The sequence below is a fragment of the Polypterus senegalus genome, chromosome 3 (assembly GCF_016835505.1).
Source record: "Polypterus senegalus isolate Bchr_013 chromosome 3, ASM1683550v1, whole genome shotgun sequence".
NCBI classification, from domain to species: Eukaryota; Metazoa; Chordata; class Cladistia; order Polypteriformes; family Polypteridae; genus Polypterus; species Polypterus senegalus.
Window position 1 is genome coordinate 167200124 of NC_053156.1, and position 15184 is coordinate 167215307.

The 15184-nt window shown below is 39.4% G+C and overlaps 1 protein-coding gene across 1 annotated transcript in view; it reads right to left on the reverse strand.

Moving 5' to 3' along the window:
* Window positions 1-15184, reverse strand: part of ldah (lipid droplet associated hydrolase) — a 260977-nt gene that overhangs the window by 111055 nt on the left and 134738 nt on the right. The window contains exon 4 of the mRNA XM_039749785.1: window positions 4403-4572. Coding sequence (XP_039605719.1) covers window positions 4403-4572 — 170 coding nt within the window. The remainder of the gene's footprint in view (window positions 1-4402; window positions 4573-15184) is intronic.

A 15184-nucleotide genomic window follows, 5' to 3' on the forward strand; every position in this document is an offset into this window, starting at 1 on the left:
ATGATGAATGTTGTTAGTGCATATGCCCCACAAGTTGGGTGTGCGATGGATGAGAAAGAAGATTTCTGGTGCAAGTTGGATGAAATGATGGACAGTGTACCCAAGGGACAGAAAGTGGTTATTGGAATGGGTTTTAATGGGCACATTGGTGAAAGGAACAGAGGAGATGAGGAGGTGATGGGTAGGTATAGTGTCAAGGAGAGGAATGAAGAAGGTCAGAGGATAGTGGGTTTTGCAAAAAGGATGGGCATGGATGTGGTGAATACGTATTTTAAGAAGAGGGAGGAACATAGGGTGACGTACAAGAGTGGAGGAAGATGCACACATGTAGATTATATCCTATGCAGAAGAGTCAATCTGAAGGAGATTAAAGACTGCAAAGTGGTGGCAGGGGAAAGTGTAATTAGGCAGCATAGGATGGTGGTCTGTAGGATTACGTTGGTGATCAAGAAGGAGAGGGAGGGCAGAGCAAAGGATCAAATGGTGGAAGTTGAAAATGGAAGTCTGCAAGGTTGAATTTAGGGAGGAGGTAAGACAGGCACTGGGTGGCAATGAAGAGTTACCAGACAGCTGGGCAACTACAGCAGAAGTAGTAAGGGTAACAGCAAGGGTGATTTGTGTGTCATCTGGACAGAGGAAGGAGGAAAAGAAAATCCTGGTGGCAGAATGGGGAAGTACAGGAGAGTATACAGAGGAAGAGGATGGTGAAGAAGAAGTGGGATATTCAGAGAGACGCAGAAAGTAGACAAGAATACAAGGAGATAAGGCGCAATGTGAAGAGAGTGTTGGCTAAAGGAAAGGCATATGATGAGTTGTATGAGAGGTTGGACACTAAGGAGGGGGAAAAGGACCTGTACTGATTGCATAGAAAGAGGGACCAAGCTGGGAATGATGTGCAGCAGGTTAGGGTGATAAAGGATGATAGAAGCATACTTACAAACAAAGAGGGTGTGTTAAGAATATGGAAAGAGTACTTCGAGAGGCTGATGAATGAAGAGAATGAGAGAGAAGTGTGGATGATGTGGAGATAGTGAATCAGGAAGTGCAACAGATTAGTAAGGAGGAAGTAAGGACAGTTATGAAGAGGATGAAGAATGGAAAGGCTGTTAGTCCAGATGACATACCCGTGGAAGCATGGAGGTGTTTAGGAGAGAAGGGAGTGGAGTTTTTAACCAGACTGCTTAATGGAATCTTGGAAAGTGAGAGGATGCCTGAGGAGTGGAGAAGAAGTGTACTGGAACCGATTTTTAAGAATAAGAAGGGGATGTGCAGAGCTGTACTAACTACAGGGGATGAAATTGATAAGCCACAGCATGAAATTATGGGAAAGAGTAGTGGAAGCTAGGTTAAGAAGGAAGGTGATGATTAGTGAGCAGCAGTATGGTTTCATACCAAGAAAGAGCACTACAGATGCGATGTTTGCTCTGAGGGTATTGATGGAGAAGTATAGAGAAGGCCAGAAGAAGTTGCATTGTGTCTTTGTGGACCTGGAGAAAGCATATAACAGGGTGCCTTGAGAGGAGTTGTGGTATTATATGAGGAAGTCAGAAGTAGCAGAGAAGTATGTAAGAGTTGTACAGGATATGTACGAGGGAAATGTGACAGTGGTGAGGTCTGCAGTAGGAGTGACGGGTGCATTCAACATGAAGGTGAGATTACATCAGGGATCAGCTCTGAGCCCTTTCTTATTTGCAATGGTGATGGACAGATGAGATTAGACAGGAGTCCCCTTGGACTATGATGCTTGCTGATAACATTGTGATCTGTAGCTAGAGTAGGGAGCAGGTTGAGGAGACCCTGGAGAGGTGGAGATATGTTCTAGAGAGGAGAGGAATGAAGGTCAGTAGGAACAAGACAGAATACATGCGTGTGAATGAGATGAAGGTCAGTGGAATGGTGAGGATGCAGGGAATAGAGTTGGTGAAGGTGGATGAGTTTAAATACTTGGGATTAACAGTACAGAGTAACCGGGATTGTGGAAGAGAGGCGAAAAAGAGAGTGAAGGCATTGTGGAATGTGTAGAGAAGAGTGTCAGAAGTAATTTTTGACAGACGGTATTCAGCAAGAGTGAAAGGGAAGATCTACAGGATGGTAGTGAGACCAGATTTGTTATATGGGTTGGAGATGGTGGAACTGACCAGAAAGCAGGAGACAGAGCTGGAGGTGAGTTAAAGATGCTAAATTTTGCAATGGGTGTGACAAGGATGGACAGGATTAGAAATGAGTACAGTACATTAGAGGGTCAGCTCAGGTTTCAAGGTTGGGAGACAAAGTCAGAGAGTCAAGATTGCATTGGTTTAGACATGTGCAGAGGAAAGATGCTGGGTATATTGGGAAAAGGATCTTAAAGATAGAGCTGCCAGGCAAGAGGAAAAGAACTAAGAGAAGGTTTATGGATAGAGAGGACATTCAGGTGACTGGTGTGACAGAGCAAGAGGCAGAAGTTTTTTATATTCAAAAAACTTCATGCCACCTGTTATTTTCATTTAAAGAATTCCATTAAATGTTCATTGGGTTACCAGTTTTACTAAGAACCTCAAATCAGTTTTGACACAAATGTGTTCAGATTTCCTGCCTGCACATTCCTGATACATATAGCAAATTTACTTATTATCACATTAGTGAAAGATATGGTACTGAACCAAATATGTGTTTTTTGACAGCCATCCAGAAAAGTCATGTTACAAAATACTGGACCAAATACAGCACCACTATTTTTATGCCAGCCATGGGAGGGGCTATGTTCAATATCTGGTGTACCAGAGTAGTTAAGGCTTTAGTGTCATTAATTTCTATCATAACTAGCCCAGCCTGGTTCAAATTTATTATTTGCCCAGGCGTTTCCTGAAGAAGGATGGTTGCCATAACGTGTGGTGCTGTTGTTAGGTTCAGGCTTTGCGGCATCTTCTGTTACCTTGAAATGGCCTGCTCTCTTGCAATTTCTAGTTACATGAGTTATATGAATAGGAATTTTCTTTAAGTGGGTATGCACAGAAAGCTTTTCATTCAGAGTTTAGGCTCAAACTCACTAATCTTGAAAATCTAAGCAATTTTCCAGAAACAAAACTTTTGCTGTTTACTCAAATTAATTTTGCCTACACCCTCTTGAGAGAATGTTATTGCCTTATTCCCAATGTTGCTGGAATAGTTAAGAAATAGTTAAGAAATGTTTGTTGAAAATAAATGGATGGATGAATGAATCTGTGCCCAATTTTTACCTGCTAGTTTGAGGTATTAAAAAATATAGCCTCTGAATACAAATCGAAAAGGAATGCTGAGATGTATGGAGTATTAATCATAAACTGTTTGAAGGTAAGTATAGAGTGTAATTTTGCATGGAGAGTTCAACTCAAAGGGATATTTGTATTGGCAAAAGACCATGCATACAGGTTAAGGGTTTTGACTAAATGCTCTATGAAACACTTGAAGTGAGAGCCAAGGTTTTAAGTGCTGTCAATATAAAGTGTAGATACCCTTTATACCAGTCCCCATTTGGCACAAACATTATTATAAACTTTGTTTATTGCCTACGTTTCCTTTAGGATCATTAAGGCCAGTGAGTTAACTGCCAAAATTAGTTACTTTAGTTCAGATACATTCATATGATTTTTGCACCAACCCTCTCTTAAGTAAATAACAGATCTGCAGAACTGACAAAGTTAGTTTCTTACACATATACACATTACTGGAATGAAATAAATCTTTTTCTTATGGTTTGTATCAAGCTTACACACTATTTAGTAAAGCAAAGCACAAAAACCGAAAGGTGATGTAAAGCAAACAAGTGTGCCTGAATGTGTTTTTACAAGCAGAGAATGAAAGGCAAAAGACTCTAAAAGGGTTACAGCTGTACAGTTTAACTATCTGTAACAATAAATAAGTCCAACTAAGTCTAAGTCCAACCCATCCATCCATCCATTTTCCACCAACCACTTTCTCCAAAATCATTTAAGGTAAGTTACCATTAATTTGCACAATGTTAAATTTGATAGTCATTCTCTAGAATAGATCTGCTTGGGGCTCAAGTAACAGCAGTACCCAAATTTGCTTTCATTTTTGTCTTACAGTCTCTAAATATATTCTGTATAGATGTATTCATGTAGTTTTCTTGCAAACTTTTTCAATTCATTAAATTTAAGGTTCATATGCTTTTTTAAACTTCTTATTGCCTACAAAATGTAAAAAGATAATTCCTTATATCACAGAGGACATATAGTATCAGGACAAAAAATAAAAAAATATTCTTCAGTAATAAAATTAATTGTTATCCCTGTTAAGTAGGACATCATATAGCTTGATGTGGCTATATGCAAATAAATAACAAACCAGGTAACAGAAAGCAAAATGAAAAAATAATCTTGTCTAAAGGCATTATATTTGCAAGGGTAAAAACACATCTTACCTGAAGTAACGGGTCTCTCTTCATTATTTCCAGGATAATGTAGCATCCGATGGAATGCCCAACCAGTACGAGCTTTACTTCTCTTGGTACATATTGCTTTAGGAAGGCCAATTTGTGTTCAACTTGCCCATTTAGACCAAAGACATCCTCCAGTTTGGCTTCATTTGTGTCTGGCAGAAAGACATAATTGAAAGGTTTTAAAAATAAGAACTCAGTTCAATTAAATTTCATTTATTGTTAATCTTCAATAAAGGAAAGCTCAGAACCTATTTACAGATTACTAAACAACAGCAATATATACAGGTGCATCTCAATAAATTAGAAAATCATTGAAAAGTTAACTTCTTTCAGTAATACAATTCAAAAAGTGAAACTCATATATTATATAGATTCATTAGACACAGAGTGATATATTTCAAGTGTATATTTCTTTTCATTTTGCAGTCTTCTGGACAACTGTCAAGTCAGCAGCCTTACCCATGATTGTGTGGCCTACCGAACTAGACTGATAGACCATTTAAAGGCTCAGGACACCTTTGCAGGTGTTTTCAGTTAATTAGCTGAGTGGAGTGTGACACCATGAGTGTACAATATTGAACTTTTTCACAATATTCTAATTTCCTGAGATACTGAATTTAGAGTTTTCATTACCTGTAGGCCATAATCAGCAAAATGAAAAGAAATAAACTTATTAAATTATATTACTTTGTGTGTAATTAATCTATATAATATTTGAGTTTTGAATTGAATTGAATTACTGAAATAAATGAACCTTTCAATGATATTCTCATTTACCGAGATGCACCTGTATATATATATATATATATATATATATATATATATATATATATATATATATATATATATATATATATCTATACTAATAAAAGGCAAAGCCCTCACTGACTCACTCACTAATTCTCCAACTTCCCGTGTAGGTAGAAGGCTGAAATTTGGCAGGGTCATTCCTTACAGCTTACTTAAAAAAGTTGGGCAGGTTTCATTTCGAAATTCTACGCGTAATGGTCATAACTGGAACCTATTTTTCTCCATATACTGTAATGGACGTTAGCTCGACGGCCGTGGGGGACGGGGCTGCGTGTGACATCATCACGCCTCCCAATCACGTGAACTGACTGTGACTGCAGAACGTAGAAAAGAAGGATGAGCTCCCAAAGAGCACTGAAGAAAAACGCATACAAGCTTATTCATAAGTGCAGCTACTGCGGAAACAAAGCACGGTGTAAACCATAAGTTTACATTAAGTTTATGGACACGCTCCCGCTGCCGTTTGTCATGCCTTCGTCGAATACTTTATTCGCGAGATACAAGTTTTATGAGAAGACACGAGGTATAAACGAGACTTTGGATCACTTTGTAACAGAGTTAAAATTGCTGTAGCAAGAAACTTTTAAGTGCCGGGTCTTAGCTAACATTAAATAAAGCTGTGGACATCGCAACATCACACAAGAGAGAAGCTCACGTGAACTGACTGAACTGAACGCTGTACGAGTGATTACGTCCATGCATCAAACCTGTTCAAAAAACGCATTACAAAATTGACAAGGTGATGGCTTTATATGTCGTTCATTTATAAAACAGCGGAGAAGCTGTGTAAAGGCTGTTTCACAAAAAACCAGCGGAGCGTCATATATGAGCATGCAGTCAGCTAAAGAAGGGAATCAATAAATATCTATAATCGTAATAAACAAACAAAAAATAACGTACAAGCCGCGGATTAAATGAAGTAAATGGGTACCTGAACAGTAAAGTAAGTATCGAATAACTACACAATAACTATAAGAATCGTAATAAACGAACAATAAAACAGTACAGAACCGTGAAGCAAGGAGAAACGATGGCCTTATATGGCATTCGTTTATAAAGCAGCGGAGAAGCTGTGTGAAGGCAGCTACACAAAAAAACAGCAGAGCTCCGCACTCTGAATGTATTCCTGGCTTCACCGTTATACCCTCTTATCTCCCATTTCAATTGAAATGCCTCAAATTTCCAGTAAGAATCTGCTTTGCGATGACAATTAATAAGTCTCAGGGACACAACCTACAAAAGGTTGCCATTGATTTGAGGCAACATTGCTTTCCTCCTGGACAAAACTATATGTTGCATTCTCAAAAGTAATCTCAGTGCACAGCTTGGTCATATTACAACCGGAATGCTGAACTGACAACCTGGTTTACAAAGAGATCCTTAATAGATAGTTATTGGTATATTTTCCCTCCGTTTAAAAAGGTTTTCTTTTCTTCTTAATAAAAATTTAAAAGCAGTTCTTCGTCGCTGTGGAGCGCGGGGATTTTGCTATATACAGTACTAGCAAAATACCCGTGCTTCGCAGCGGAGAAGTAGTGTGTTAAAGAAGTAATGAAAAAGAAAAGGAAAGATTTTGAAAATAACGTAACATGATTGTCAATGTAATTGTTTTGTCACTGTTGTGAGTGATGAGTGTTGCTGTCATATATATATACATATATACACTGTATATATACACACACACATATATACATACATATATATACACATACATAAATACACATACATCCACATATATATATCTACATATACATACACACACATATATATAAACATATATATACATGCATATCTACATATATACATATACACACATTATATATATATATATATATATATATATATATAGTCTTTAGGGTGCGAGCAACTGTTGCTGGGGGTGCCAGAATCCATGAAGGAAGAAAAATGAAAAACATTATTTGTACAAAATTTTAATTTATTTATTAATTCCTAAATAATTAAATGGGCAGGCTATTTCGTATCAGTGCAATACGCTGTTTGTTAAAACGGATGACTCCGCCTTACGCAAGTCTGCCTGGATATTACTTAACTATCAGTATCTGTTCAAGTTCTATTTAAATTTTAAATAGAAAGAATTTTTATTTAGTCGACAGAATATTATTCCAGAATAAATTAACTCAAACCTTAAATAACTTATAATATTTTGCTCTCCATAAAAATATATCCTGTCAAAATTATACAAATTCAAATATGAACATGGTGCATAACAAAACTTGGAAATATAAATAAAATTTGTTCTTTTCAGCAATAACAAATCAAATCATTCAGTTGTCATTTTATCAGAGCGGACGCCTGGCATCTTTTTTTGGCAACAAGTTCGTTTATGTTTGGTGTGAGGTTCTGTGTTGTGGAGATTCTCAGGATGGACTGCAGGTGCTCATCAGTGAGGCTACTCCTGTGTGCTGTTTTGTTAGTCTTCATGACTGAGAAGAGCTTCTCACACAGATATGTGGTACCAAACATGCACAAGGTTCGAGCCGCATGTAGACGGAGCTAGAGCATTTCTGCGGGAATGGAGGGAATAAACTGTGGGGCCATGCAGTATCGTACTTTGCCTTCAGTGTGCCATTACACTGCAGCTCAATCACCTCCATCTGAATCTGCACAGGTGCAGTTTCCACATCAACGGCAAATGGGTTGCGAAACAACTCTTCTTTTTTTGTTCTTCAAAGCCACCAAAGCGTCGTGCAAACTCAGTGCGCTCAGTTTATCAGCAAAGTGCGTATTTGGGAACTCCGTAGTGCCGACTTGGTTCAACATTACTTGGCAACAGGGAAAGTGGGGCAAGTTGCACTGGTGGATTTGTGTCTCCCATAAAAGTAGCTTCACTTGAAATCACTTTGTGATTTTGCACGGGTAAAAACGTCTGCTGAAGTGTCAGATTCTTCTTTAACTCTTCTGCTTTCTGTATCTTGTGCATTGCATTCAGGTCTTTCAGGTTATCTTGATGTTTTGTCTCATACTGCCGTCTTAGATTAAATTCTGTAATTACAGCCACATGAGCTCCACAAATGAGACACACGGGTTTACCGGCAATGTCAGTCGGTTTTTAAAGGCTCTATGTTCAGAATCACCTTTTCTCTTTGGCATCGTGTGGGCTAGCTTCGCAATAACTTGCAGCATCATAAGCTAGACTTGATTAACGCGGTAAGTGTTCGGCAAGGCAGCTGAAGCGCTGCATTATGGGATCTGTAGTTTATTGTGTTACCAGCGCTTCATATCCCCGGGTCATTAGTAACAATAATATATAAAATGATCTCGCGGGTCGGATATAATTACACGCCGGGCCGGATGTGGCCTGTGGGCCTTGACTTGGACACATATGGACTCAATAGAACTTGAAAAGATATATTTTTTCAAATGTGATCTCACAATTCAGATCGAGTTGACGCGCACTACAGTACATCGAGCTCGCGTGCTATTGTGGTTTTGCCTGCGTGCCTCAATAAGTTACCCTCCCCTCGCTCTTACTTTTTTACTGTTCATCTAATGAATACACTGAGTATGGCTTTACCAAAACAATCATTGATCGTGAATAAAGTATCCATTATTCATAAAGCTTCAACTGGTGATCTGTCTTTCTGCGTCAACCGCATATTTTTTCATACGTCTCAAACCAAGGGGATGCAAGGCTAAAATGAATCGGGAAGCACGCGTACATACTCAGTGCATCCCCTCTCGGGAATCGAACCTCGGACGCCGGCACTAGAGGCGAAGCCTCTACTATTGCGCCACGGCGTGTGGTTTGTCTATTTGAGGCATGAGGACTGCTGATGTGGCTAGGGCAATAAATTGCCATGTCCGCACTGTGAAATGCCTAAGACAGCGCTACAGGGAGACAGGAAGGACAGCTGATCATCCTCGCTGTGGAAGAGCCCGGATCTCAATCCCATTGAGCACGTCTGGGACCTGTTGGATCGCAGGGTGAGGGCTAGGGCCATTCCCCTCAGAAATGTCCAGGAACTTGCAGGTGCCTTGGTGGAAGAGTGGGGTAACATCTCACAGCAAGAACTGACAAATCTGGTCCAGTCCATGAGGAGGAGATGCACTGCAGTACTTCAAGCAGCTGGTGGCCACACCAGATACTGACTGGTACTTTTGATTTTGAGCCTCCCTTCATTCAGGGACACATTGTGAAACATTTTTAGTTTATGTCTAAGGCCTTGTTCACACGGGCATTAAAATCGAGCGCTTTTTTGCGTCAGAAGGCCCGTGAGCGCTGATCAAGCGCCGAGTGTTTTCTACACGTAGGAGTCAATGACAGTGTTCACACGGGCTTTGGTGACGGCGCTTGTCCGCTGCGCTTATACAGCATCAAAAAACGCTGCATGCAGCTTTTTCTTGGCGTTCAAAACCCAACGAAAGCAAGGAAACCGCATCTAGTTCGTTTTCTGCGCATTTATTTTACGCTACTCCGGGGGCATATCGGTTGATCGGCGGGCAATGTGGCATTGCACCAGCTGCAGCAGACAATCAAAAGTGGAAACCGACATCCGACAGTAATTAAAAAACTTGCACGGAAATTTTCGCATTTCTTCATAAAGCATAAAAAAACTTCCTTTAACCCGACGTTGTGCAGTCAGAGGATGAACCCAGTAGCGGCGGCGATTTTTTCTCTCCCTACGTCGCGAGTATTTTTAAAACAAGAAGATTAATATCTAACATAGCGAAATGGTCCATATTGAAAGGAGTCACCTCAAATAAAACGACAAGGGCTTTCATATCCAGTTCCTGACACTGCCTCCACAGGTTCACACAAACTACAATTTGGGCTGCAGGCTGGCGTTAGACAGAGACAAACTAACGCCGGTGTAGAAGTCAATCGATCGCCACCACAAAATGCAACATAAACGTCTAGGACGTTCAGAGCAAGTTCGTTTATCCAAAAACTTAACGCCCGTGTGAACAAGGCCTTATGGTGTTGACTCTTTTAGTGTTCATACAAATATTTACACATTAAGTTTACTGAAAGTAAAAACAGCTGAAAGTCAGAGTATGTTTCTTTTTTGCTGAGTATATAAATATATATATATATATATATATATATATATATATATATATATATATATATATATATATATATACTGCTCAAAAGAATTAAAGGAACACTTTTTAATCAGAGTATAGCATAAAGTCAATGGAACTTATGGGATATTAATCTGGTCAGTTAAGTAGCAGAGGGGGTTGTTAATCAGTTTCAGCTGCTGTGATGTTAATGAAATTAACAACAGATGCACTAGAGGGGCAACAATGAGATGACCCCAAAACAGGAATGGTTTAACAGGTAGAGGCCACTGACATTTTTCCCTCCTCATCTTTTCTGACTGTTTCTTCACTAGTTTTGCATTTGGCTACAGTCAGTGTCACTACTGGTAGCATAAGGCGATACCTGGACCCTACAGAGGTTGCACAGGTAGTCCAACTTCTCCAGGATGGCACATCAATACGTGTCATTGCCAGAAGGTTTGCTGTGTCTCCCTGCACAGTCTCAAGGGCATGGAGGAGATTCTAGGAGACAAGCAGTTACTCTAGGAGAGCTGGAGAGGGCCATAGAAGGTCCATAACCCATCAGCAGGACCAGTATCTGCTCCTTTGGGCAAGGAGGAACAGGATGAGCTGCCAGAGCCCTACAAAATGACCTCCAGCAGGCCACTGGTGTGAATGTCTCTGACCAAACAACCAGAAAGACTTCATGAGGGTGACCCAAGGGCCCCATGTCCTCTAATGGGCCCTGACCTCACTGCCCAGCAGCATGTAGCTCGATTGGCATTCGCCATAGAATACCAGAATTGGCAGATGCACCACTGGTGCCCTGTGCTTTTTACAGATGAGAGCAGGTTCACCCTGAGCACGTGACAGAAGTGAAAGGGTCTGGAGAAGCCATGGAGAGAACATTATGCTGCCTGTAACATCATTCAGCATGAGCAGTTTGGTGGTGGGTTAATGATTGTCTGGGGAGGCATATCCATGGAGGGTCACACAGACCGCTACAGGCTTGACAAAGGCACCTTGGCTGCCATTAGGTATCAGGATGAAATCCTTGGACCCATTGTCAGGCCCTATGCTGGTACAGTGGCTCCTGGTGCACGACAATTCCTGGCCTCATGTGGTGAGAGTATGCAGGCAGTTCCTGGAGGATGAAGGAATTGATACCATTGACTGGCCACCGCACTTTCCTGACCTAAATCCAATAGAACACCTCTGGAACATTATGTTTTGGTCCATCCAATGCCACCAGGTTGCACCTCAGACTGTCCAGGAGCTCAGTGATGCCCTGGTCCAGATCTGGGAGGAGATCCCCCACAACACCATCTGTCATCTCATTAGAAGCATGCACCGATGTTGTCAGGCATGTATACAAGAACACAGGGGCCATACAAAGTGCTGCGTACAATTTTGAGTTGCTGCAATTACATTTTGGCAAAATGGACTAGCCTGCCACATAATTTTTCACTCTGATTTTTGGGCGTCTTTGAATTCAAGGCTCTGTAGGTTGATCATTTTCATTTCCATCAAACGATGTGGCATCCTTTCGTTCCTAACACATTACCCAGTCTATATCAGTATAGATATCCAGGAGGATTTCTTTTTCCCATTGAGATCTGATGTGTTTTCAAAGTGTTCCTTTAATTTTTTTGAGCAGTTTATATATAGATGTGTATGTGAACATATGTGTATGTGTAGATATGTGTATATGTAGATATCTTTATATGTATATGTGTGTGTGTGTGTGTGTATAATATATATATATATATACACATACACCTGTATATATATATATATATATATATATATATATATATATATATATATATATATATATATATATATATACAGCAACACTCATAACAGTGACAGAACAATTACACTGACAATCATGTTACGTTATTTTTAAAATGTTTCCTTTTCTTTTCATAACTACTTTAACACACTACTTCTCTGCTGCGTGGTATTTTATATTATATATATATATATATATATATATATATATATATATATATATATATATATATATATATATATATATATATATATATATATATATATATATATATAGATAGAGATGTTATTATACTTCCAGACAATAAAATATGCAAGGAGTTATTACTGTGCAAATTTTTTATTTTTTTTAATTTTATTACATTTTAATGTAATCATTCCATACAAATAGATCAATTTTTACCAAAAAAAAAATATATATAGGATGAAAATAAATTGACCCCCACCCCTAAGAAAGAGAGCATGGCCAACGGAGTAAAACTTAAGGCTTGTAAACATACCTAAATTGATTAGTTTAAAAGGGCAACAGAGATGAATGGAGAAGAAATAGAAATGCGAAAAGAACTGCTTCCTTGGTGCTTTAAGAGCTTATTCTAAAATATTATTGATTAGATCTTGCCAGGTTTTGAAAAAAATTCTGTACCGATCCTCTAACTGAGAATTGGATTTTTTCCAATTTCAAATACAGTGCTCCCTCCTCGATCGTGGGGGTAGCGTTCCAGATCCCCCCGCGAAAGGTGAAAATCCACAAAGTAAAAACCATACATTTATAGTATTATTTTTATATTGTCATGCTTGGGTCACAGATTTGCACAGAAACACAGGGAGGTTATAGAGACTAGGGATACACCGAAATGAAAATTCTGGGCCGAAAACGAAACCGAAATTTTTGGATGCACTTGGCCGAAAACCGATACCGAAACTGAAAATGGCTTCATTAAAAAACATGTTTAAAATATTTTCTTTTTGTTTGTATTAAAAAAACTACCAACTTTTATTGATAATAAATAACAGTAATAAGGCTGTTTAACAATAACAAAACTAAATAAAATTTCTTTCTGTAACAAAATTGTGCAAAAAAAATGCTAGCTGCTTTTTTACTTCAATTTTAAATTACTGTACCAAACAACAGTGCACAAACAGAAGAAAAATAAATAAATCCAACCTCTTACTGTAAACAACATAACTATACACACTAAATTGGTCTGCTTTTAATTTAAGCAAAAGAAGCAGGTTTATCTTTATGAACATAAGTTTTTCAGTTTTCTGGCTGAAGACACAGTTCCTCTTCTCATGAAGAACATACTGCACTGAATAAAATCACTCAGTCTGTGCTAGCTTTTAGTGCCTTTACGAATTGTGCAAAATATTACCTGCATTAAACGTTTTACTTCAATTTTAAATTACTGTGCAAAACAACATTGCAATAACAGAATAAATAAATCAAACCTTTAACTGTAAACAACATCAAATTAGGCTGCTTTTATTTTAGCAAAAGTGGCAGATTTCTCTTTATGAACAAAAGTTGTTCAGCTTTCTGGCTGGAGAGACGATTTCTGTTCTCATCAAGAACATGAGATGCTGCACTGAATAATCTCTCACTGTCTGTGCTGGTGCTTGGGGCAGATAAGTACTTGCGCGCAGTCCATGCAAGCAAAGGAAAGCGATCTTTGTTCGCGCGCCAGTAGTCAAGTGGATTGTCACTTCTGCCAATGGGTAGTTCAGCTAGATAGGTTGCTACTTCTTGTGAAGTTGCGCTTGCTCTTACACCGCTGTGGGTTGGGACGCTTTCCTGTAAAATTTCGTCAAACATATCAGAAAGCGAAGGAATGTGCGTCTCATCACTTATGCGTGACCGTTTCTCAGGCACAGTTTGCTCTGTTCTCCCGTCGCGCTTGTGCTTCACCAGAGGTTTCAAGAGCCGTAAGCCCTGTTTGCACCATTTCGCGTACATCCTGCCTTTTCTCATCGTCAAAGTAATGGTCTTTAAAGCGTGGATCTAATATTGTTGCAATGCCGTAAAGAGGGTTGGACTCAATGTCTTGGAAGCGTTTGTTAACAGCCTCCAGTTTTTTTAGCTGTTTTTACGCCATGATCTGTTTCCGCCTCTTTTCGAAGCAGGCGCTTCAGTGCTGCGATCAGTGGAATAACTTCAGCAACAGACGCTTGAGCTGAGCTTATTTCCTTGGTTAACTGTTCGAACGGGGCAAGAAGAGAGACAATGTTTTCCACCAACATCCACTGATGTGCACTCAAAGTTGCTGGCAGGTCGTGATCTGTCATGTATGCAGCTAAAACCCGCTTCTGTTCAAGTAATCCTTGCAACATATAGTATGTACTGTTCCAGCGAGTGGCCACATATTGCTGTAGTCGTTTTGTTGGCATCCCAAACTGTTTTTGCAAATCTTGTAGTCTGGAATAAGCAAGCGGAGAATGCTTAAAATGTCCCACAATTTTTCTCCCAGTTGCTGTGATTTCTGATATGCTCCGCTGACTAAGCACTCCCTCATTCACAGCCAACTGCAGCGTGTGTGCCATGCAAGGTATGCTCTTTAATCCACTGTCATCCATAGCCTTTATCATGTTCCGTGCATTATCTCTCACAATCACATGCACTTTAGACTTGTCTATGTTCCAAGTTTCAAACATGTTAGCCAAAGCATCGGATATTGCTGCTGCAGTGTGTGAGCCGACAAACTCCTGTGCATGAAGCAGAATGTTTTGCAATTTAAACTCCGCGTTTATCCACTGCGCTGTCAAACTGAGCATGCTAGTTGGACTAACGTCAGAGCTCCATATGTCTGTGGTAAAACTTAGAGCAGAGATATCTGTGGTCATGAGCTCATGAACATGTTTTGCAACACGGTCATACATTTCAGGTAGAGAGGTCTCTGCAAAATACCGTCTGCTTGGCAGTGTGTAACGCGGCTCAATGTGGTGTATTAGCCTACGAAATCCGATGTCCTCCACGACTGAAAACGGCTCGTCATCTAAAGCAATGAATTCCATTACTTTCTCTGTTATGTCACGTGCTTTAGTACTGTCATTTGCAAATTTCTTAATTTTTTCGAAAAATGTGGCAACCGAGGGTGTTGATGTGCTAGTTGGCTTAGTTTTAACCAACGTTGTTTGACGGTATTCCTCAAATTCAAT